The 24,463-nt window shown below is 40.6% G+C and overlaps 1 protein-coding gene across 1 annotated transcript in view; it reads right to left on the bottom strand.

Moving 5' to 3' along the window:
* Positions 1 to 206: 206 nt before the first annotated feature.
* PGGT1B (protein geranylgeranyltransferase type I subunit beta) overlaps positions 207 to 24,463 on the bottom strand; it is a 62,661-nt gene continuing 38,404 nt past the window's right edge. Inside the window, exons 6-9 of the mRNA XM_019469616.2 lie at positions 23,749 to 23,794; positions 14,460 to 14,644; positions 7,772 to 7,880; positions 207 to 1,647 (exon numbers count right to left, since the gene is read on the bottom strand). Of these exons, the coding sequence (XP_019325161.1) occupies positions 1,466 to 1,647; positions 7,772 to 7,880; positions 14,460 to 14,644; positions 23,749 to 23,794 (522 nt within the window). The 3' untranslated portion in view covers positions 207 to 1,465. The remainder of the gene's footprint in view (positions 1,648 to 7,771; positions 7,881 to 14,459; positions 14,645 to 23,748; positions 23,795 to 24,463) is intronic.

The raw sequence follows: 24,463 nt of genomic DNA, 5'->3' as shown, positions 1-24,463 counted from the left end.
TAAGAGTATTTCTCCCTCCAATTTAGGAAATAAATTAAAATTTAAATATTTTAATTCCTAAACAGTAATGCTAGTAATTTAGTTTTCGTACTGATAGTTGCAGAGTAATTCAACATTTATAATCCCCACGACTTTAACTTAAACCCAGCTTCTTTAGTGAAGAGATCTTCTCCATTTCGGTACTCGTCTCACATCTTTGAACGTCATTCAACAACAGTGATGGAAGTGATTTATTGATAAACTGGTCACAAATGAAGATGAGTTATTATGCCATTTCCTTTACAATTAGGTAGTTCAAAGAATGAAGAAAACAAAACTGAAAGAACAAAAGCGAAATCCCAGTCCTTAACCCCTAAAGAGAACGTTTCCCTTCCACTTACCTGAAAATATAAAAATATAAATGACCATGTATGGAGCTGCACCATTAAATCTACTTTAGTGGTTCTGGTTTTTTACTGAGATTTTTACTTATTTGCTTTGAAAAAATTAGAAAATTGTCAGTGTGAAATCAGAACCACTAACACACTAGAGGCAACAAACTAAAAAAAAAAATCTAAATGGCTAAAAATAACTCTGTTATAAAAGTACAAGTATAATTTACAATATCACATATTTCAGAAAAATAAACAAAACCACTAGATGTCTTTCCTTCTAGATGACTGTTTGCTCCCCAGAAAGGAAAAGCAACTAATAATGAACTTAAAATCAAACCTGTTATTCACTCCAGCAACATCTAAATAAGTGACCCACATAGCACAAAACCTTCTCATTCACAATCACATACAGTTAAATTATTTTTTCCTTAGTTACATAATAGTCTTCTTAAATCAATGTCCACTTAGAAAAATTACTATATTAGTTAAGCCTATTCATCCTTGCTATGAAGTTAATTTCATTTATATAGGCCACGTACATTTACTGGCACACTTAATAAGACAAAATAAGTCATTCTTCTTTTTAAAAATTATGGAATCATCTGTTTTCAAAGAAGAATCCTAAATACTTCATTCATTAAAGCAATTTTTTACCATCAGCTGGCAAGCTTTTCAAATGATCACTAAGTGTTCACCCGCAGATTATCAACGCTCTGTGAACTGTAAACCTGTTCTGAAGATTTGTGTCCATTTTACAGTATGATACAATTCGCACTGAAGAGTTTTTTTTAAAAAGATAACCTACATACATACAGTTAATTTGCCCAAAGAACTTCTTAGAAATACAGTATAAACATTTAAGAACCACAACAGAGTCCGCTGTGGTTCAAACTTCAACAAAGATTTTCTTGAAACCCAGTCCAAAGGTTACTGGCTCAAGACCATATTCCAAAGTGACATCAGCACGCAATCTGACTGTGAGACTCTACCTCTTAAGAAAAGAGCACACTTGGTTATACATGGCTTTTAACCTTGAGCTACAGTTATGCTACAAACTCCCTGCCTCCCCCCCACCCCCCAAAGGAAGTCAGTCACGTGGAGATGTGCACATTCTCGGAACACTGTTTAGAGTCCTTGGTTTTCCAGCTCTGATGGAGATCTCGAAGGCGTTCAGAAGTCCGTGTGCTTACATTCAGGGCAGGATGAACTTTGCAAATTCCACTTTCCTCCATTAGTGACAGGCCACAGATCCCAAAGTATGCATGTAAAGCGTCTGAAAACAAAGCATTTTTTTTTATTTTAATCACAACAGGCATTCTTATTTGTATATGTTGCAAAGTATTACAGCGACATATCTATGAGCCCATAACAATTAAATTTAGAAAAATGTTAAATGCAGTTCTTGAAACACTGGCTTTCTCAATCTCTGAAAACACCAGTTAAAAAAAAAAAAAAAAAAAAGATGACCAAAATCAGATATTTTATTCAAGAAAATACCACTAACAAAGGTAAAGAGTTCTCAAATGAGGAGGTGACACTCCCAACATCCTCTGTGATGAAAACACCAAGGAGAGGAGCCGTGCTACAAGACTTCTCACTTAGTGGGTTTTCCCTTTCACTTACTACAGAAAACAGAATCAAGGGGCTTTAACTGTGTATAATAAAAGGAAAAAATTTCCTTAAAAATGAAAATAACCCTGTGACTGTAAGTAGCAATACTCTTCCCTACTACGTTGTACCTCTGACATTTCCTAAACCAGTAAGTACTATCTCAATACTGTGTTCAGTGAAAGAAGCCTAAACAAAATAATCCGTTCTGGAATGCTGTACCATATTTAGTTTTCCTATTTAGGGGAATGTCAGTCATTCAAAAAATGTCTGACCTGACAGTAAAAACAAACTCACATTCTATGTGGTTATAAATACCATAACCTTTCTTTTATACTGGCCTCACTACTGGTGCCCATCTTTCAGGGGGCACTGGCCCTCTTCCATTCACGTGGCCACTGAAATCACATGGCTGTTGCCTGCTGGACAGCCTTATATGGACCCTGAAGAGCTCAGAGCTCTGCAGTTATGGGAATACTACAAAAAACACTTTGTAGCTGTCAAGCCATCATTTATGGCCTCAAGAGCTACGGATGTCCAAAAACACCTTCCCGACTCAAACTTTTGTCAAAAGAATTAAAGAGAATGTTTTACTAACATATCATTTACTTTTCAAAACAGGAATGACAGCTGTGCTCAAAGTTATCAGTGAAAAAGTTATTCTACTAACAGAGGCCCATATCAATCCTCTTTAATGTCTTTTCACAGACTGCTGAGGTTTCTTCTGGCTCGCTTTTCTCTAATTTTCAGACCACAAAAAATAAATCTGATTTCCCCTGTTCTATTTAATTTTCCTTATAGTTACTCTAAAAACTTGTCTAGAAAGGAGGAAACTTTTATGGTCTAAAAATGAGGGAACTTTTCTAGGGAAAAATGCAACTGAAAGAGAAACAAAATCCATCCAGAGTAACATAAAATAGGATCTTCTACTTTCCATGTAATATAAAAATAAAACATTTTTTTCTCAAAAAGATTTTTGTAAAAGCCAATGAATCAGCCCTTAATTGTTTTAAACCTCAAAGAGAAAAATTTTTTCAAACTTCCTGATCTGTATGTGTATTAAAGCATGTCAGATGAAGTATATAGTTTCTTCATAATAAAAATTCATCCTTTTCTTCTGTAAATGTATATAAAATTGTTTCGTGTCAAATCTACTAAATCTACTAGAACCAAGAATAAGCTAATTTTAAAAACTTGTTAAAAAAGGATTTTCCTAAAGGCTCTGTGAATAGGTCTTCCAGATAAATTCAATTTATTATACAAAGACTTTCTATGCTTTGCAGTGTACAAGTTCTGGAGACATTTTACCACATCTGTACAAAGTATTAAATTTAAGTATTTACACAAATGTTAAAGTTAGCAACTGACTGCTAGAAAAAAGCTTCAAGAATTTTCTTTTAAAAATTTATTGTAAATGCTCAAAATGTATTTCAAATAGGTTTATGTGTGAAATGCTTTCCAGGGGCACCTGGGTGGCTCAGTCAGCTAAGCATCTGACTCTTGATTTCAACTCAGGTCATGATCTCAAGGTTCGTGGGATGGGGTCCCGCACTGGGCTCTGCGCTGACAGTGCAGAGTCTGCTTGGGATTCTCTCTCCCTCGCTCTCTGCCCCTCTCCTGCATGCGCGTGCTCTCTCTCTCAAAATAAACAAACATTTAATAGGAAAAAAAAAAGAAATGCTTTCTAAGATACTGTCATTTCCCTATTCCTACTTGTTAAAATAGTACATTATTTGTCAAAATAGTTCAGGTCCTGATGAAAAATAATGGCATCAATTCTGTTTTCTTAAGGTAATACTGTAACATATTTATAGCTATGGTTAGATACTAAATTATTTAAAGCTTGTTTATTCTGAGAGAGTGAGCATGCACAAACAAACAGGGGAGGGGCAGAGAGAGAGGGAGAGAGAGAATCCCAAGAAGGATCCACTCAGTGCAGAGCCCACAACCATGAGATCTTGACCTGAGCCAATATCAAGAGTTGGACACTTAACCAACTGAGCCACACAGATGCACCTACAGATACCAAATTTAAAAATATTATTTCCCTTTATAAAAACAAAGAACTCATACAACCCAGCAGAAAAAAAAACCCAAGCAACTCAACTGAAAAATGGGCAAAGGATTTGAATAGTTATTTCTCCAAAGAAGAAACACAAAAGGCCAACCAATGCTCGACATCAGTGGACACAGTGACCGTTAGGGAAATACAAATTAAAACCACAGTGCCATGTGACTCCCGTTATAACAGCCATCATCAAAGAGAGAAAAGATAACAAATGCTGGTGTGCATGTGGAGACAGGGGAGCCCTCCTGCGCTGCTGGTGGGAGTGTAAATCAGTGCAGCCACGAAACAGTATGGAGGATGCTCAAAGGATTAAAAACAGAACTGCCACACCACCCAGTAAGTCCACTCATGAGGGTGTACACAAAGGAAATGAAAACAATAACTTAATGTTGACACCCCAATGTACACGGCTGAATTATTTATAGGAGCCAAGATATGGAAACAACCTAACACTCCATTGACAGATGGACGAAGAACTTGCAGTATATATACAACGAAACCTGATTCAGCCATAAAGAACCAGGGGGAATCCTGCGACAACATCAGTGGACCCTGAAGGTGTAATGCTAAGTGAAATAAATCAGAAAAAGACAAATACTGTATGACCTCACTTCTATGTGGACTCTAAGAAAAAAAAAAAAAGACACCAAACTCCTAGAAAAAAAAGACATCAGACCCGTGCTTACCAGAGGTGGGGGCTGGGGCAGGGCATTGGAGGAAGGTGGTCAAAAGGCACAAACATCCAGTAATAAGTAAGTACTGGGGATGTAATGTACAACATGAGGACTACAGCCAAGGCTGCTGTACGATGTACAGGAAATGTGTTATGGCAGTTAATCCTAACAGTTCTCATCACAAAATAAACTGTTTGCCCTTTATTATTTTCTTCTTTTTTTCTGGCATCTACATGAGAAGCTGGGTGCTAGCTGAACCTATTCTGGTAATCATTTCACATAAATGTAAATCAAACCATAATGCTGTATGCCTTAAACTCAAAAAGTGATGCATGTCAATTATTTCTCAATAAAACTGGAAAAAATATTCTTTTGCTTTAGAAATCAAAAGCACTGTACATTTTTTAAAAAGAAAGCATATTTTGGGGGTGCCTGGGTGGCTCAGTCAGTTGAATGTCTGACTCTTGATTATGGCTCAGGTCATGATCGCAGAGTTCATGAGTTTGGGTCCTGCATCAGTGGTATTGCTTAGGATTTCTTTCTCTCTCTGCCCCTCCCCAGCTCTCTCTCACTCTCTCAAAAATAAACTTAAAAAAACAAAACAAAACATATTTTGCATGAAAATACAGGTAAGTGAGAATGTGAGGAAATATTTCTGCTTGCTTCAGGTACAAAAGTCTGATTTCATGAGCCCCATATTTATTATTTTCATTCAAGTACATATTCTGACTATAGCAGTTTTATTAATGGAGATGAGCTGAAGAGATTCTAAACTAATAATAAAAACCATGGTTCTACTGCAATGCTATAAAAACAATCATTCCTTGTATCTAGTTTCATATATTTATAGCTAATATTTTATTAACTTACTCATCCATAATGCTCTGAATTATTTATAACAAACTTTCAAACTGACTTTTGGGAAGGCTGTCAATAGAGTAATTTTGCTACAGGTGAAAACATAATGGGGAGGGGCAGGCAGGCCTGGAGAATAACGCTAGAGGTGGGAGAGGAGCCAGATCTCAGGAGGGCCCTTGTGGGCCATGCGGAAGAACCCACTCAGGGAGCTAAGAGTCTCTGGATGATTTTAATGGATTTAAGAGTTCAGATTAGATGTTCTCAACCTTTTTTAAAAAAATATATATACTGATGTCTACATTTTTTTTATGTTTATTTTTGAGAGAGAGAGACAGAGCATGGGTGGGGGAGGGGCACAGAGAGAGAGAGAGAGAGAGAGAGAGAGAGAGAGAGAGAGAGAGAGAAAGAGAGAAAGAAAGAGAGAGAGGGAGGGAGGGAGAGAGAGAAAGAGAGAAAGAGGGAGAGAGACACAGAATCCAAGCTGTCAGCACAGAGTCTGGTGCGGGGTGAGATCATGACCTGAGCCGGAAGTTGGACGCTTAACTGACTGAGCCACTGAGCCACCCAGGCGCCCTGTTCTTAACCTTTTTTGCATGAGAGATGCTTTGAGAGTCTGAGGAAAGCTGTGGCCTTTCCCCTGTCATTTAAGCACGTGCACACGCACGCACGCACGCACAGTGTCAACGTGAGGAGGACTAGACCAGAAGCAGGAAGACTATGATACTAAGACTGTTGCAGAACTGTAGGCCTGAACCTGGCCTGGGGCCACTCAAGCTTTGAGGTGGGGTGGGGCACAGAGACCAGGCTCAGTTGGCAGGCTGGGTCTGAGGGGCCTGTAGGTGGCATCTGAGGAGTAACTGAGCAGGCTGTTTTATATCAGAGTATGCAGCTTAGAATGAAATCTGTCTAGGTTTGGGAAATGGCAGAATTATCTACATTTTTTAAAAAAATGTCATTACTAATAAAGATTATTCGTTATTTCTAAAGAACCCATTTGAAAGTACAATTGACCCTTGAACAATGTAGCAGTTATGGCCACTGACACCCCGTGCGGTCAAAACTCTACATAGAAGTTAGACTCTCATAAAAGTTAGCTACGGACAGCCTACTGTTGACAGGAAAGCCTCATAGGTAACACAGTCAGTGAACACATACTCTGTATGTCCTACATATTATGTATTATATTCTTCTAATCAAGGAAGCTCAAGAAAAGGAAATGTTATTAAGAAAATAACAAAAAGGGGAGCACCTAGGTGGCTCAGTTGGTTCGGCGTCCAGCTCAGGTCAGGATCTTGCGGTCATGCAACTGAGCCCCGAGTCGGGCTTCTCACTGAGTGGAACCCACTTGAGATTCCCTCCCTCCCTCTCTCTCTCTGTCTCCCCCACCTCCCCTGCCTGCTCTCGCACATGCACGCTCTCTCAAAATAAACAAGAGTAATAATAAAAAGAAAATACATTTACAATACTGTGCAATATTTATTGAAAAATTCCATTTATAAGTGGACAGGTGCAGTTCAAACCCGTGTGGTTCAAGGATCAACTGTACTTACTAAATACAAGAATCTTTTTGTTCGTTACTTCGTCATTCCTGAGTTTGGAAAACGATAAATATCACATTGTCTGAATCTATGTGGCTCTTGAGTTTTAGACAATGAATGGCAAGAGTTTGAATAGCAAAATATTCTTCTAAAAACAATAACCTGAATCTGCTAAAATTCAGAAAACAGTTTGGACAGTGAGGGACACCTAACTTCAGGATTAGAGATTTTTGATTTAGTGCCTTCTGAACAGAAATAAGAACCGGTTCCCTTATGGATTTAGGCATTTATTCTACTTAGCTCTAGTGACAGCTAGATTCTGGACGGACCAAATGATCCTCTATTACTGACAGGGCCAATTCAGACCATCTGCCTTACTGCCTCAAACGAAAGAAAAGTTCGGTAAATGAAATGGAAAAAAAGACAAACAATACCAACACATCTTGATAACCCAAACTTTCCTTTATGCCCCTCAACATGATACATTTTCACCCAAACTTAAACAATTTACCTTTTTAAAAACTATTATTTAAGTTTACAACTGTGGCTAAATTTTCTATCTTATGCCCTTTCTGACAACGATGCCTGAAGATCTATCTACTCAAGAAACAAACAAAAGTAAAATTGTTCTAGAGCCCTATACACAATTACCTGGATGACTATCTGGCCACTTGGCAAATCCTCCCACGAGCCGATCTTGAGTTGACAAGATGTAATTTCTATTTTTCTCAAAGTTAGTGTACTGAAAAATTTTCAGAAGCTGAAATGACAGGACAAACATACATTTACTGCATGCAACTTCCATATTGACCTTGGCTCAATTTTCAGATACACATCAATTAAATACACTTTTGTTTAGCTAAGGCTCTTAAAGCAGGCCTCTGGAGACTTGAGCACTTAGAATCAGTTAACCACATTATCATTTTTATCATCTGATCACTACTCTCCTTTCCTTGACCTACTCACGATTTACATTTTCTGAATCACACCCAATTCATCTCTTTGCATCACATTCAGCTAGGTTCAAGTCACAACTTTCCCAATCTGCTCAACTTAATCAGTCATAAAAAAATATTTTTTTCATGTTTATTTTTGAGAGAGGGAGGGAGGGAGGGAAAGGGAGAGAGAGGAAGGGGCAGAGAGACCGGCAGGGCGGGGGTGGGGGTGGGGGTGGGGTGAGGGTAGAGGATCCCAAGCAGGCTCCAGGCTGAGAGCAGCAAGCTAGATGCAGAGCTTGAACCTATGAACCACGAGATTAGGATCCCCACCAAATGTAGATGCTCAACTGACTGAGCCACCCAGGCGCCCCTTAATCAGTCATCTTAAAAAGTGCAATTTTATGTACCCATATTTTAATTCTTATGATAGGCTTTTACAATTCTTATGGTAGGCTCTTTGTTATATACTGGTAGTAACTTAAACCAAAAATATTTCAAAAAAGAGCAACAGAAATTATTAACCAGGTGCTATGGACAGTTTTGAGAGTAGTAAAAAATTAAAGCTCTGTAATCAGGAAGTGTAATTTTAGCATCAAAAAAACTATGTAGCTTGGGGCACCTGGGTGGCTCAGTAGGTTAAGTGTCCCACTTTGGCTCGGGTCATGATCTTGCGGTTCGCAGGTTCGAGTCCCATGACGGGCTCTGCTGACAGCTCAGAGCCTGGGGCCTGCTTCAGATTCTGTGTCTCCGTCTCTCTCTGCCCCTCGCTTCCTCACACTGTCTGTCTCTCTCTCAAAAATAAATAAACGTTAAAAAAAAAAAAACAAAAACAACTATGTAGCTTTAAGTTTTAGGACATGTATTTGTGATCTCTCTCAAGATCCCATTAAATAGAAAAAAAAGAATAAATCAAACCATGAATGGGGTGGGGGTGGAGTAGTAGCAAGGGAGTTCAAAAAACTTCTGTAAGACACAAAGCAGCTGAAAGTATGTTAATAAATCAGAGAGCCATACAAGATATTAGTGATTAAAGCAGCATTATTTCTCAAAAAAAGAAAAAGCCTAGAACAATTATGATACAAATAAGAAACATACTTATTCACTCTTTTAACTTAGTTAATACAATGTAAGGAAAGAGACTATACAATCCACCAACTAGGGCTGGGTTGTTCAGCTGGCTGAGTGTCACACTTCAATTCAGCTTATGATCTCATGGTTCTTGAGTTCAAGCTCCACATTGGGCTGGGCTCACTGCTGTCAGCACAGAGCCACTTCGGATCCTCTGTCCTCCCCCCCACCCCCCCCCCCCCCCCCCCCGCCACGCTTTCCCCACTTGCGCTTGTATGCGCTCATGCACACGCTCTCTCTCAAAAGTAAACATTAAAAAAGAAATCCACCAGCTAGAAACATTTTCCATCAAGTGGCATATAGGTCATTACATAAAAAGAAGAAACTATATAATCTTAACATTGTACTTGGTTCAGCAATAAACAATATTTACATGGTCACAGTAAGTGCTGATTCTTGGTTTTCTAATTTTATTTTATTTTTTTAAGTTTATTTATTTTGAGAGAGAGGAGAGGGAGAGAGAGAGAGAGAGAGAGGAGAGAGAGAGAGAGAGAGAGAGAGAGTCAGTCAGTCAGAGAGAGAGAGAATCCCAAGCAGGCTCCATGCTGTCAAGTGCAAGAGCCCCACATGGGGGCTTGAACCCATGAACCATGAGATCATGAACTGAGCTGAAATCAAAAGTTGGGGACACTGAACAGACTGGGCCATCCCTTTAGTTTTCAAATTTTGTAATCAACCTACAGGCAAAACATAAAATATGTGATTATTGTTGCTGAATAAAATATGTTACTTGACATTATAAAAATAAAGGTACTATGACAGAATTAAAAGGTGCAAAGAGGAAAAGGTTCAGAACTAAAAAATAAATAACCAGTAACAATTTGTTTTAAAGAAGGAAGGCTAAATCTTCATTTTTCATGTGAGGAATCAAAGATAATGTCTAAAGACAAGTCAAGAAATCAGTTAAAGTTAAAGCTGGGGCACCTGGGTGACTCAGTCGGTTAAGCGTCCGACTTTGGCTCAGGTCATGATCTCTCAGTTTGGGGGTTCAAGCCCCACGTCGGGCTCTGTGCTGACAGCTTGGAGCCTGGAGCCTGCTTCAGATTCTGTGTCTCCCTCTCTCTGACCCTCCCCCATTCATGTTCTGTCTCTGTCTCAAAAATAAACAATAAAAAAAAATTTTTTTTAAAAATCAGTTAAAGCTATGGTGATATCCGTAAGAATTAAAAAATTTAAAGATGCTTAAAAATGGTTGCTTTCAGAAAGTTGTCAAAGACTGTACCAAGGTCATATCCAAGAGACTCAGCCAACATGAAGGAGCTTTCAACTGGCTAAAAATGGTACAATCTGAGCTTCAAAAAGAACAATGTATGAGATTAAAACATAAAATATGTTGGGGGGCGTGGGTGGCTCAGTTGGTTGAGCATCCTACTCTTGATTTCGGCTCAGGTCATCATCCCAGGGTTGTGGGATCGAGCACCACATCAGGAATTGTGCTGAGCATTGAGCCTACTTGGGATTCATATTCTCTCTCTTTTTCTGTCTCTCTCTCTCTCTCCCCCTCCATCTTTTCCTCTCTCTCCCCCTCCCTCCCTCCCTCTCTTTGCCCCTCTCCCCACTTGCGCTCTTGTTAAACATTAACAACATAAAATATGTTAACCCCAATGGCTGTAAAAATGATTCTGTAAAAAAAAAAACCAAAAAACTAGGGGCGCCTGGGTGGCTCAGTTGGTTAAGTGTCCAACTTCAGTTCAGTCGTGATCTCACACCTCGTGGGTTCGAGCCCTACATCGGGCTCTGTGCTGACAGCTTGGAGCCTGGAGCCCGCTTCATGTTCTATGTCTCCCTGTCTCTCTGCCCCTCCCCTGCTCATGCTGTCTCTGTCTCTCAAAAATAAATAAACATTAAAAAAAGAAAATTAAAAAAAAATGGTGAGGTTTTTTTATACACCAGCAACAAACAATCCAAAAAGAAATTATGAAATCAATTCTATTTACAATGACATATAAAATAATTCAATATTTGGGACTAAACTGATCAAGGACTACAAAATACTGCTGAAAGAAATGAAAGATCTAAGTAAATGGATGCTCACTAAAGGAGGATTTAACACTGTTAAAAGTCAATACTACCAAAAATGATCTTCAGATTCAATGCAATATTTATCAAAATGTCAATAGCCTTTTTGGTAAGAAACGGAAAAGCCAGTTCTCAAATTCATTACGAGAATGCAAGGTGCCCTGTATTCAGGGCCCAAACAACACTGAAAAAGAATAAAGTTGAAGGACTCATACTTTCTGGCTCTGAATTTTACTACAAAGCTGCAATAATTAAAACAGGAGGAGGGGCGCCTGGGTGGCTCAGTCACGGTCCGTGAGTTCGAGCCCCGCGTCGGGCTCTGTGCTGACAGCTCAGAGCCTGGAGCCTGCTTCAGATTCTGTGTCTCCCTCTCTCTCTGACCCTCCCCTGTTCATGCTCTGTCTCTCTCTGTCTCAAAAATAAACATTAAAAAATTTAAAAAAATAAAAAAATTAAAAAAAAATAAAACAGGAGGAGACTGGAGTAGGGACACACAGACCAAAGGAACAGAGAACCCACAAAAAAAACAAAAACAAAGCGAAACCAAAAAAACCACATGCATATGCTCAGCTGATTTTCAACAAGGGTCCTAAGGCCATTTAATGGGACAAAGAACAGTCTTTTCAACAAATAGTCCTGGAAAAGCTGGATACCCACCTGTAAAATAATGAAGTTGAGCTCTCATTTTTATACCATATACAAAAATTAACTCAAAATGCATCAGACCTAAAACTCAAGGCTGAAACTATAAAACTCTTGGAAGAAAATACTGGGGAAAATCTTTATGACATTGGCTTTGGCAGTGACTTCATAGATAGGAAAACCAAAACCACAGGCAACACAAGAAAAAAACAGATAAACTGGACTTCATCAAAATTAGAAACTTTTATACATCAAAGAACATCAACAAAGTTACAAGCAACCACAGAAGAGGAAAAAAATAGGTGTATATCACAGAACTTGATAAGGCATTAATATCCAGAATACCTGAAGAACCCCTACAACCCATCAACAAAAAACCTAACAACATGATTAAAAAATGGACAAAGTCCCTGAATAAAAATTTTGCCAAAGACACACGAATGGCCCATAAGCACATCAAAAGAGGCTCAGTATCACTAATCATTAGGGAAATGCAAATCAAAACCACAATGAGATGCCACTTCACACCCACTGGTGTGGCCACTATAAAAACCAAAACCAAACAGAAAAATCAAGCGTTATTGATCATATAGAGAAACTGGAACCCTCATATACCGCTAGCAGGAATGTAACATGGTGCACACCCTCACTGTGGGAAACAGTATAGCAGTTCCTCAAAAAGTTAAACATAGAACTATCATAAGATCCAGCAATTCCATTCCTAATATCCAAAAGAAATGAAAGATGAAAGTCAGCTATTTGTACACCAATGTCCAGAGCTGCCTTATTCACAAGAGCTAAAATGTGGAAATGAGCCATGTCCATCAACAGATGAATGGATAAACTATGGTATAAACATACAACAGCATATTAATCAGCCATACAAAGGATTAAATTTTGATATATGCTACAACATGGATGGATCCTGAGAGCATTATGCTAAGTGAAATAAGCCAGACACTGAAGGGCACATATTGTGTGATGCCACTTATACAATGTCCCAAGAATAGGCAAATTCATAGAAAGTAGAACAGAGGTCACCAGGGGCTAGGGGAAGGAGCGAGTACAGAGTTTATACTGAGGATAACCAAAGTTTTGGGTATAGACAGTGGTGAGGGTTCCATAACACTGTGAATGTATACCTAATACCACCAGATTGTATTCTTACAAATAGTTAAACTGATAAATATTATATTACGTATAGTACGCCACCATAAAAGAAAAAAAAAAACGCTGATGGGGAACTTTATGGTGGATAAATCAGGTTTGACGATTCTGGAGCACTTTGATCACAAGGAGATAAACAGAAATTATGTGCCTCTTGACGTGATGATGCAATAGGAAATATACATAATCACTGACTACTTAATGATTTCATGGAATTGTGGTTGATTTTTAAGATGTGATAATGACACCATAGTTCTGTTTCTTAGAAAGTTATTTCTAGTTAGGAATTACACTGAAAATTTTCCAGATAATATGAAAAATGGTATCTGGAATCTGCCCTAAAATAATACAGTGATGGGGAGGGAAGGGAGCTGGAATATGGATAAGACTGGCTGGCTTTGTGACAAAAGCTGATGAGTCTAGCTGTGGACACGCAGGGATTCATTACACTGTTCTACTTTTGAATATGTTTGAAATTTTCCCTAATTAAAATCAAAGGGGTACACTTGAGGAATGGCAATAGAAGTGAGGAGAGAGAGGGAGATATACTTAGTTTTATATCATTCTGTTTTCAGGATTTCAGAATTTTAGAAAATAGGATATTACATAAAAGATGAATGGACTTTTGTTAGATTTCAGAGTATCAGAATTAAACTATATATTTTAAAAGTGAAAGGCAACTTCAAGATAGAGAAAACTTGTGGGTACTTAGTGGCTCATAACCTTATGGCATTAGGTACGACAAAAGGTAAGAGATGGAGAAAAATGTCAATCCGTTGGGGTTAGGCAAACAAACTGATAAAAAACTAAAAATCACAAATAGTTTTTAAAGAAATGACCCATGGTTTATCTTTTCAGATTAATAACTTCCCATAAAGCCTTTATTGGGATCACGTTCAGACACAGCCCTACTCTAGAGAGACCACTGGTCATTTATGGTAACCAGTTTCTTACGACCTTATACCTTGTACCTTACACTTCTTTACTACGTTCTAGGCCACTTAAGTTTTATAAGAATGGAAATTTTCAAGAAGCACAACAGGTAACTGAATTCTATGGAAAAACCATACATAGAGTAGCTTTGCCTGAGCAGAAAAAATGAAGCGGCCTGAATGTAGCAGTATTTAAAAATTTTTTTTTTAACATTTATTTATTTTTGAGACAGAGAGAGAGCATGAACGGGGGAGGGTCACAGAGAGAGGGAGACACAGAATCTGGAACAGGCTCCAGGCTCTGAGCTGTCAGCACAGAGCCTGACACGACTCTCGAACTCACGGACCGCGAGATCATGACCTGAGTCAAAGTCGGACACTTAACCGACTGAGCCACCCAGGCGTCCCAGAATGTAGCAGTATTTAATGGACATGACAAAGACCAAACCTTCTAGAGCACAGTTTACATCAACACATAGCACAGGTTTCTCAATTTGACTTTTTTTCTCTTACCTTTAGAGTTGCTCCTACCCAAAAAGAGTAACAGGTGTCTACGGGCTTATTAGGTCTTCCATGATAACCATTTTGTTGCCTCATTATACACCACCTCTTTATCCGGTTCAATTCTTTTTCTGAAAAAACTTCTTCTAGTTTACCCATCAGACACAGTGATGCAATGCCACAAAAAGTCGATCCTCCTGTTAATTGAAACCACACAATACTTCAAACTTCAAACTAGATACCCAGGAAAATAGTATAAAATGGCCAGAGGAAAAAAAAAATAGTGGTTACAGAATTCTAGAAGACAGTCAGATACGAGTAAATTTAGAAGACAATTAATTACACCTTTAAAATAACCACAAAGCACTGAAGTCTTCAATATTAATTTGAAGAAACAGAAAATAACTGAAAATAATATGTAGCTGTAAGAAATACTCTACTTATGAAAAACAAAAGACTTGGGAGGGTAAGGAACATGTTCAAAATTACACGGTTTAATGGAAGGGCTGAAACTCAAACCTAGGTCAACTCCTCCCTGTCCAGGTCTCTGTCACCCAAGTCTGATTTAATTCCTCTGAAGATGGCCCAATGCTCATGAACCGTGGTGCCACTTGCCTGAGACTACGGACTAATTATGACATGTAGCACAGACAAGCTAGAAGCGGATATGCAGAAAGACCTACTCAGCTTAAAACATTTAAGGAAGGAAAGTCTGAGCGAGGGTGCTGGGGGTGGGGCGAGGAGAAAAGCCTATCAGGAAAGACATGCACAGTGAGTCCCATTCACTGTGGTAGATTGAAGGACGCACCCCAAAGAGAGACACGTCCAGGCCCTGATGCCTGGACCACGTCAATGTTACCTCCTATGGCAAGAAGGACTTTGCAAACGTGATCACAGATCTCTCGTTGGAGGGATTGTCTTGGACTATCTAGGAGGGCCCTAAATGCAACCACAGTGTCCTTATGAAGCGGGGCAGAGGGAGATTAAACTACAGAGGAGGCACTGTGACTATGGACTGACTTGGCAACACATGTGGGGACACCGGCAGCCACCAGAAGCTGGCAGAAGCAAAGGAAGAGATTCTCCCTTGGTGTCTCCAGAAGGAACCAGCCCTGTCAACATCTTGATTTTAGCCCTGTAAAGTGCAGTTCAGACTTGTCTTCCAGAACTGCAAGAGAATACATTTGTGTTGTTTTATACCCCTAATTTTGAGGCAAAAATGTTACAGCAGCAACAGGAAACCAATACACTTGGAAAGGTGATTCCTTTCCTTTGGAATTGAAAAGTCAGTCTTTTTCCACAAAGGAAAAGAAAGAACTTTGCACTGGCACTATCTGCTGTCAAGTCCAAACAATATGAAAATACTTATATTTCCAATTTATCACGACTTCAGCTAGTGATGAATTTCAGCAATATAGATGGATGGTTTCTAAAATGCTTCATCCTTTCCTTTCCTTTCCTCCTTCAACTTTCCTTTTGCTGTTACAATGCTTGCATGCATTCTCTGGCAAAGGAAAGTGTGCATTCCCTCTAGAAAACTCAGGGCAGCCATCACATTAAAAAAAGTCACTGTCAGGGTGCCTGGGTGGCTCAGTCGTTAAGCATCTGACTTCAGCTCAGGTCATGACCTCACGGTTTGTGAGATCGAGCCCCGCTTTGGGTGAACTCGAGCCCTGCTTCGGGTGAGGCCCATTTCTCTCTCTCTCTCTCTCTCTCTCTCTCACTCTTTCTCTCTCAACACACCCCCCCCCCCACCTCGGCCCCTCACTCACCTGTGCCCTCTCTCTCAATAAAACAATAATACTATTTAATCTTCAGAATTTTTTCCAGTGACTTGAGAGATCTATGTTAGTCATGAATAAATTAGAAAAATAAAACAAATTTATAATAACCTTTTAAAATAATTCCTATTAAGCAACTAATTTTATTGCCTCTTTAGTAACCCACCAATTTCAATTTCTCTTTCATGACAACCTGGCCACGACTTCAGGTATCATTACATCATTAAAAATAAAGTCTCCAAAAGGTAACAAATATTCATTAACTACAAAAAAGTAAGGGGGCCTGGCTGGCTCAGACAGAGGAGCATGTGACTCTTCATCTCAGGGTCCTGAGTTCAAGCCCCACGGTGGGTGGAGAGATTACTCAAATAAAATTTTAAAAACAAAGCCAAAAGAAAACAAAACAAAAAACTACCAAAAGTAAAAAGAGGCACTTAACTGTTACTCTCCAAATTACTTGTTAGGATTCTTTAAAAGCAAACTGGCACAACTCAAAGTAAAAATACTCTTTATTTTGCCCAATCACCAGTTTTGCACAATGATAGTTTCTTAAGTCTGAGCTCTGAGTAGCCAAAAAACACTTACTGCAAAGTCTATGCTTTAAGCTAAAATTCATTTACCAACATTTACCCCTGAGAGGTTCTTGTTTTACACAAAATTCTAAAAAAGTATTTCTAAAACCTGGATTAAAAGTATTACGTTAGAAGAGTATTAGAGGCAGATATAAACACAGCAAGAAAAGCCAGATAACATCTCAGTAAGTCAATTAAGAAACACCATAAAAACGTAGGCACAGGAACTCCTATTTTTTTTAAGTTTATTTATTTATTTTGGGGGGGGGCGACAGAGAGAGACAGAGACAGAGAATCCCACGCAGGCTCTGTGCTATTAGCACAGAGCCTGACACAGGGCTCGAACCCATAAATTGTGAGATCATGACCTGAGCGGAAACCAAGAGTCAGACACTTAACCAAATGAGCTATCCAGATGCCCCAGAAACTCTTTTTTCTCTCAGGATTCATGATATAAAAGTAATAGGCCAGAAAAGCTAATATGATTCCATGAGTCTTCCAAAATATTTCTACTCCTTAATCCAGAAGAGAAATAGTCAACTCTTTGACATAATTTCCTAAATTACTTATATAATTATTTATATATTCTATATATTCATATATTTGTTTATATAATAATTATTACTTATTTAGCCCCCAAAGAGCTAAATAAGGTTATGTCAATGACCCTACAAGCTTCAAAAAATTTCAAGAATATTACATCGTTAAAGTATAACACAAAATTGCTTCTCATAATAATTATCTGAATTCAAGAAAAGGTTAAGTTGTGTTCATTATGCCTTGGTAAAATACCCTTCTTTACTGAAGGCTATTATGGCAAGAGATATTAACACACAAGCAAAGAGAAAGATCAAAACCGCTGAGTTTGCCACCTAAAGCGCGACTCTTCAGCCACATGGATAGTTACCATGTGGAGAATGCCGCAGTCACAAGACATCACAGATGGAAGGGACCACCGAGGTCGGGTCTCTCTAACAATCTACCTCAGTTCTCCCAGGGGCAGGGTGAAGGAGGTATTCCTGACTCTAGTCCTGGATGCTAGGACTTACCTACAGTTTAACAGTATAACAGGTGTAAGTTAACTAAATGCTCCCATAAGGTGTTAAAACCCAATTTTAAGCATTCTCTTAGTATTTATTTGCATGTACCAAATTATCTGAAGGAATCCATGTACTCTGAAATACATAATTTAAGATGGTTAACAATCACACAGCTAGGAATAAAATAAAAGGTACATAAATAACAGTAACTATACCATTTTATACTTAAACACCTGGAAAAGGTAAAGTGAGGAAAACTCAAGGGAACTGAATGCTTAGGTGAAATTAGGCCCAAAAGTTGAGTATTTCTCTTTTGGATTAGGAGTAGAGATGTTCTGGAAGACTCGTGGAATCACATTAACTTATCTGACCTATTACTTTTATATTATGAATCCTGAGAGAAAAAACAGCTTTAATCCTAGCAAAGCAGGAAAACCTAATTCTTCCAGACACAAGAGCATTTTACCCTACAACTGTACTAGCGCATAAGCCACTCACTCACTAGGATAAGAAGGGATCGTCATATCTGATGGTCACAGCCTAGAAGGATATCATGTGCCTGTGCTGTCTGCAGGACGAACGAGCTCTCGGCAGCAGCGGGAGAAAAGCAGATGAACCATGGCACAGGTACGCAGCCCAGACTCAGCCTCCCCAGCTTCAGGACGCAGAGAGGGACGGAGCACAACCAATTCAAATACTTACTGGACAACCACAATGTACAAGGGCAAGCGGAGTCAGACACGAATGAGACATCTGGCACAGAAGACAAGGCACATGCGAAAATGGTATGAGCCAGGTATTACAAGGAACACAGAAAAGGGAGCAGCTGCTCGGGGCTGGGCAATGAGATACCACGGACAATCTTACACAGGGAATGGAACAAGGCACAGGAAGACAGGCAAAACTCTGGAGGTTTCAGGGGAAGGGAAAAGAGGAGCAGCAGGTGAAGGAAAACACTTCAGGCAAACGACGGACAGTATTCGCCAAGCCCGGAGGTGAAAGGGCATGTGAGGACATTTGGGGAATATGTGTTCTCTGCAGCCTGGAATGCATGGCAGGGGTCACTCACGAGCGGTCTACAAAGCTAGTCTGGAAAGGGGCATGGAGAACTAAAATGAGGGCACAAAGTCACTGCTGAGAAGCACCTGGGTGACTCAGTCGGTTGGGCAGTGAACTCTTGGGACTCTTGATTTCGGCTCAGCTCATGGTCTCCAGATTGATGGGATCAAGCTCCATGTCAGGCTCCGCACTGACAGTGTGGAGCCTGCTTGAGATTCTCTCTCTCCCTGACTCTCTGACCCTCCCCCGTTTGTGCTCTATCAAAATAAATAAAAAAAATTAAGAAAGAAAGAAAGAAAGAAAGATGAAAGAAAGAAAAGAAAAGAAAAGAAAAAAGGAAAGGAAAGGAAAGGAAAGAAAAGAAAAGAAAAGAAAAGAAAAGAAAAGAGAAGAGAAAAAAAAGAAAGAAAGAAAGAAAAAGAAAAAGAAAGACAGATACTGCTGAGCAAGCACAGGGTTTCATCTGGGCTGACACATACCAGATACATGAGGCTACTAGGTTCAGTCACACTCAGTAAAATGACAATGGCTACTGTGGTGGTTTGGTACCGTGTCAACTTGGCTAAGCCAGGATTCTGCTTCCCAGAATCCCCTTCCCTATCCGGTCTGGAGTCTGAGAAATCTGGGTAAGATGTGTGAGAAGGAAGAGAAGCAGCAGCCACTATCCTGGCTGGGGGTTCAGGGAGGCAGGGGACAAAGGCAGAGGTGCTGGGAGGTTTCAACTCGGCCCCCCGCCCCCGCCCCCCCCCCCATTCCCCAAATATTCAGAATGTGAGTCCACTTTACTCCCTGCCCTGGGGACCCGAGGCCCATAGCCAGATGCCAGAGCAGCAGCCCCCACCGGAGTCCACTACCACAGTCCTGTTCGGGCAGCTCCATGTGGCTTTCCAGATTCTCCAGCCAGGTCTCATGGTCTACCTGGGCCAGGGCTTCACGAGGGCTTGTCAGTGACTTTTCTCCGACGAATCAACTTCCCCTTTTAGGCCTTACTTCTCCATCCTCTTCCAAAACTGTGTGTAACCTTATTCCTACAATAAATCCCTATTCTCTACTACTCATGGTGGTTTTGCTTCTCTGATCGCATACAAAGATTCCCACTCTCAGACGGCTGGTGTGAGGATTAAAGAGACTAAATGGTGGCTGGCACAGAGCAGCTGCTCAATAATAACTTCCTGTCCTTCCACTCTGTAGATCAAGGATTATAAACTATGGGGGAAAACTGGTATAAATGCAAATAAAAAAACAGAACAGCAAAATAAAATAGAACATGAGACCATATGTCCCAAATTCTGGATATCTGGCTCATACAGACAGAAAAACCAGCAGATCTGGTAGTAGCTGTTCTGTATTCCTGAATAGCAAATACACGCTTGGGTGAAAGAAGAAAACGATGGTTTTAAAAGTGTGCAACTTGAGATGAAGTGCTCTGAAGGGAGAGGTGCCTGGCAGGCAGGTGGAAGGGCGCTTGTACGTCTGAAGCAACAGTATAGATCTGGAGAGAGAGTGCTGGGAGCCATAGCACAGGGATGATTAATAAAGAACCAACCATTAGTTCATCCAAGTGTGTGCCACACTTATACGTGTGGGGGATAACGAGTGACTAAAAGAGGCAAAGATCTCTGTTCTCAGGTGGGGACAGAGAGACAATGAACAAACCGATAAAATATAATTCACAGAAAAACAGACAAGGGGATAGGGAGCAGAGCATGTGTATGTGATGTGGGTGATTTGCAATCTCAAAAATGATCATTAAAAGCAAATCATCTGAGCCAAGACTTCAGGGATATGAAACAAAGCCAAATGTAAGCTCGAGGTGAGGGTGGAGAACACAGAACAGCAAGTACAAGAAAGAACAACCTGGAGATTCAGAAAGGTGAATGGCTCAAAGGGAAGAAGAAAGGTGGGTCGAGGTACGGGTGAGAGAGGAAGACACAAACACAGTGAAGGAGCCAGAGACAGCCTGTGAGGAAGCCAGGCACTTGGAGCGTATGCTTCCAGAAAGGAGGGGAGAGGCTGACAGCTCCCGGGGCTTCAAGAAACAAGGTGAGGAGTGAGAGGGCGACAACGGTTTGAAATGTCAACCACTCAAGACTTTAAATGAGAAACTTCCAAAGTTGCTGAAGGCTTACACAGAAGGTTGAAGAACAAGCCACTCGTGTAGAAAGGTGAATAGTGTATTTGGACTGCTAGTCTAAAAAGATTAACAGAAAGAAGAAGGGAGAAGATAAAGACGAGAAGGGCGGCCAAACTGTAGGCTGACTTCTGAGGAAGGGTTTTTGCAGCGCAGAGAAGGAACGGAAAGCAGGGAAGGAAAGCCACAGCCACCATCTAACCTCACAGCACACCAAGAACATGGTAATATCTGACCTGTGTAGGCGCGCTGTGTAGGCTCACTATACAGGCTCATTGTATAGGATCACTGTGGTAGACACACTGTGTAGACACATGGTGGTAGACTATGTAGGCACACTGTGTAGGTTCACTGCATAGACGCACTGTGCAGACACACTGTAGACGCATTATGGCAGACTGCAGGTGCACTGCATAGACACGGTGTAGTCTCACTGTTTAGACACACTGTGTAGATGCACTGTGTAAACTCACTGTGGTAGACCGTGTGGGCACACTGTATAGACACATGGTGTAGGCGCACCGTGTAGACACACTGTGGTAGACTCACTGTGTAGGCACACCGTGTAGACACAATGTGGTAGGCTCACTGCGTAGACACACTGCGTGGGTACACTATGTAGACACACTGTTGTAGGCTGACTGTGGTGCCCTAAGAGGGGCTCCTGGCCAAAGGCCATCTTGCTGGAGATTCCAGACACACAGCTCTGCTCAGCTGTCCCAAAGGTGGAGGGAGCAGCATCCCGGCATACCTGGAGCCCACACACAGGACACCAACACACTGTGGCACTCTGAGTGGGACACCCTCCTCCAGGGCTTTGGGTCTCCAACCCAAAACTTTAGAGAGAAAAGAAAGATGTAAGCTTTCTGGCTGGAACCACGGTCCATGACTGATGATCTTGATGGGTGTAATCCTATTCAAGTCACACAGACTTAAAATCACGCCTAGCGTGACTCGGCAAGATTTTTTCCTGACAGGATCTGTCAAAGAGTATCATGTCTGAGCGGCCCTCGGTTTCCTGTCCCGGCGAATGCAATTCCAATTGCCCGGGAACAACAGCGTCTGTTCTACAGTCTCCCCTACTGGTAACGTTTCCCCTCAGCCAGAGTGCCCGTTAACACCCTCTACAACAGCGAGCATGAGACCCTCTCTTCTGGGAAATTCGCAGACACCAGACTTCCCCTTTGCACAAGTACGAGTACACATCCCTCCTCATCAAGTGGTGGTGACCAGTGACAGAAAGACTACGGCGGCTTGCCGCAGCCCCGATCTCACACAGACTCAGGCACACGTGGAATCATGGCGTCCCAACTACAGGATGGCTTCAAAGGAAACACTGACACGTCCGCTACATACCCCTTAGCGATACACACTTTACAAATACCTACATCGAAGGAGGGAGTGAAGATGCGTGACAGGGAGGAGAGACCTGAGAGGACAAGGGCCCCAGAGAAATACAAAGATACGGGGCCAGAGAGTGTATGTAAAAAGTGTCCTTTTGTAAAATGTGTTTATAGTTTACAAACCACTTTCCCCCTTATCTCTCAGAATCCTAACAATAATCTTAAAGTTAAAGAAAGATCCAATTATTTCCAGTCTGTCAGAGAGACTGAGGAGCCAGGTCCCATTGCGGGTACCAGGGCTGAGACCCATTCTCACTGCTCTGCCATGCTGCAGGCACAGATAGGTTGCTGTAATAAAGAGGAAACCTAAGGAGTTCACTCAGAGAGCCTCCTTGATCTAGGCTCTCTCTCTTTTTTTTTTCTTTCCATGTTTATTTATTTTTGAGAGAGACAGAGACAGAATGTGAGTGGGTTGGGGCAGAGAGAGAGGGAGGCACAAAATCCGAGGCAGGCTCCAGGCTCCGAGTTGTCAGCACAGAACCCGACACGGGGCCCAAACCCACGAAGTGCGAGATCATGACCTGAGTCGAAGTCGGATGCTCAACCAACTGAGCCACCCAGGCACCCCTAGGCTCTCTCTTTTTAAAAAAAAAAAAGGAGCATGGCTGGGGCGCCTGGCTGCTCCGATAGTGGAGTGTGCGACTTTGATCTCGGGGTTGTGAGTTCGAGCCCCACACTTGGGGGTAGAGATTACCCAAAAATAAATCTTTTAAAAAAAAGAAATTTAAAGAGCATGGCAGTTTATTTACTCCTACATGCGAATAGTCAATTTGAAAGACATCAGGCTACTGATGTGCTGACAAATGAAGTGCATTATCTCCCTGTATTCTGGTTCCTCCCAAAGTGGGGAAAATGGGGAAAGGAGAAATTGTATCAATGCACATACTCTATGCAGCAAAACGTTTTCTGACTATGACTAAAGACTATTAGATTAAAAATGTTCCTTTCTTCACAAATTCATGCCTAACAATTCTGCATCGAGCCCTTTAGTGTTATGCCAAACAAGAAAACTTGGTGTTTTCTAGTGCTAGCTTGAGAAATCACCCCAGGATATTTTCATGCAGCTAACGCTCAAATAGGTAAATAGAAAACATTACTAGAAAAGTATGAATATCCCGTCTGAATAATCTCTGATTACTGACCAAGGAGCGGTTCAAACTGGCACAAGTTGTCAAAAGAAAGGAGTAGGAAAGAAGACAGCCAGGCCGTGCCACAGGCTGACACAAACTTCTGGGGGCCTCAGTGTCGAAGACACCATGATGTTATTTAAAGAGACAAAAGAAACTACACGTTCATTTATGTTAAGATGTCTTACCATGAGATTCAAGTCCAGCTCCCTGTGCCAGCCCATTGTCATAGGACTGAAAAAGAAAAACATCGTTCAGTTTAATGGGGAAAGGATAAAAAATAAGTAAGTCCTCATGCTAATTTTTTGTTTCTTGAGCCACTTTTATTTCTCCCTTATATCTTCTAAAATACTCACTCTTTCCTACAAAGGGGTAGTTCGAGCATTTTCAAGTACCTGATCTTATCTTATCCACCAAGTGAAATCACTAAACGCATACAGTTTGCACATTCTGAGATAGATTGTTCAGATAGCATCTATAGATTTGACTTCTACCAATAAAAAGATCCAACCCTTACTCTTTTCCTATTGCAAGAATATACAAGTTTAAGGAAAATGGAGACTCTATACTCATAAAATATTATAAACATGAAACAAGCCTATTTTGAGACTTTTGGGCAGCCAAGGATCACAGTGCCTGCCTACCTTTGGATCTCCCCACATATCCTGCAAAATCAAAACAGAACAACAATGCAACTATATAAAACTGAAACCTTAGAGAAGCTGGAAGACACACAAAGCTATAAATTACCTGCCTGTAGAAAAAGAAACGTCAAATCCCAGCAAGCTGCCTCTCACATCCCGCCACCTTTCTGCAGAGAGTAAGGGAAGTGTACGGAAAATCGTGAGGAAGGGAGTGGCAGGGAGCCAATGGGAGGCCTGAGACTCATCTAAAATTACTGCC

The sequence above is a fragment of the Panthera pardus genome, unplaced genomic scaffold, assembly GCF_024362965.1.
Source record: "Panthera pardus isolate Hobbes unplaced genomic scaffold, ASM2436296v1 HiC_scaffold_2, whole genome shotgun sequence".
NCBI classification, from domain to species: domain Eukaryota; kingdom Metazoa; phylum Chordata; class Mammalia; order Carnivora; family Felidae; genus Panthera; species Panthera pardus.
This window is presented reverse-complemented; position numbering and strand designations above follow the sequence as displayed.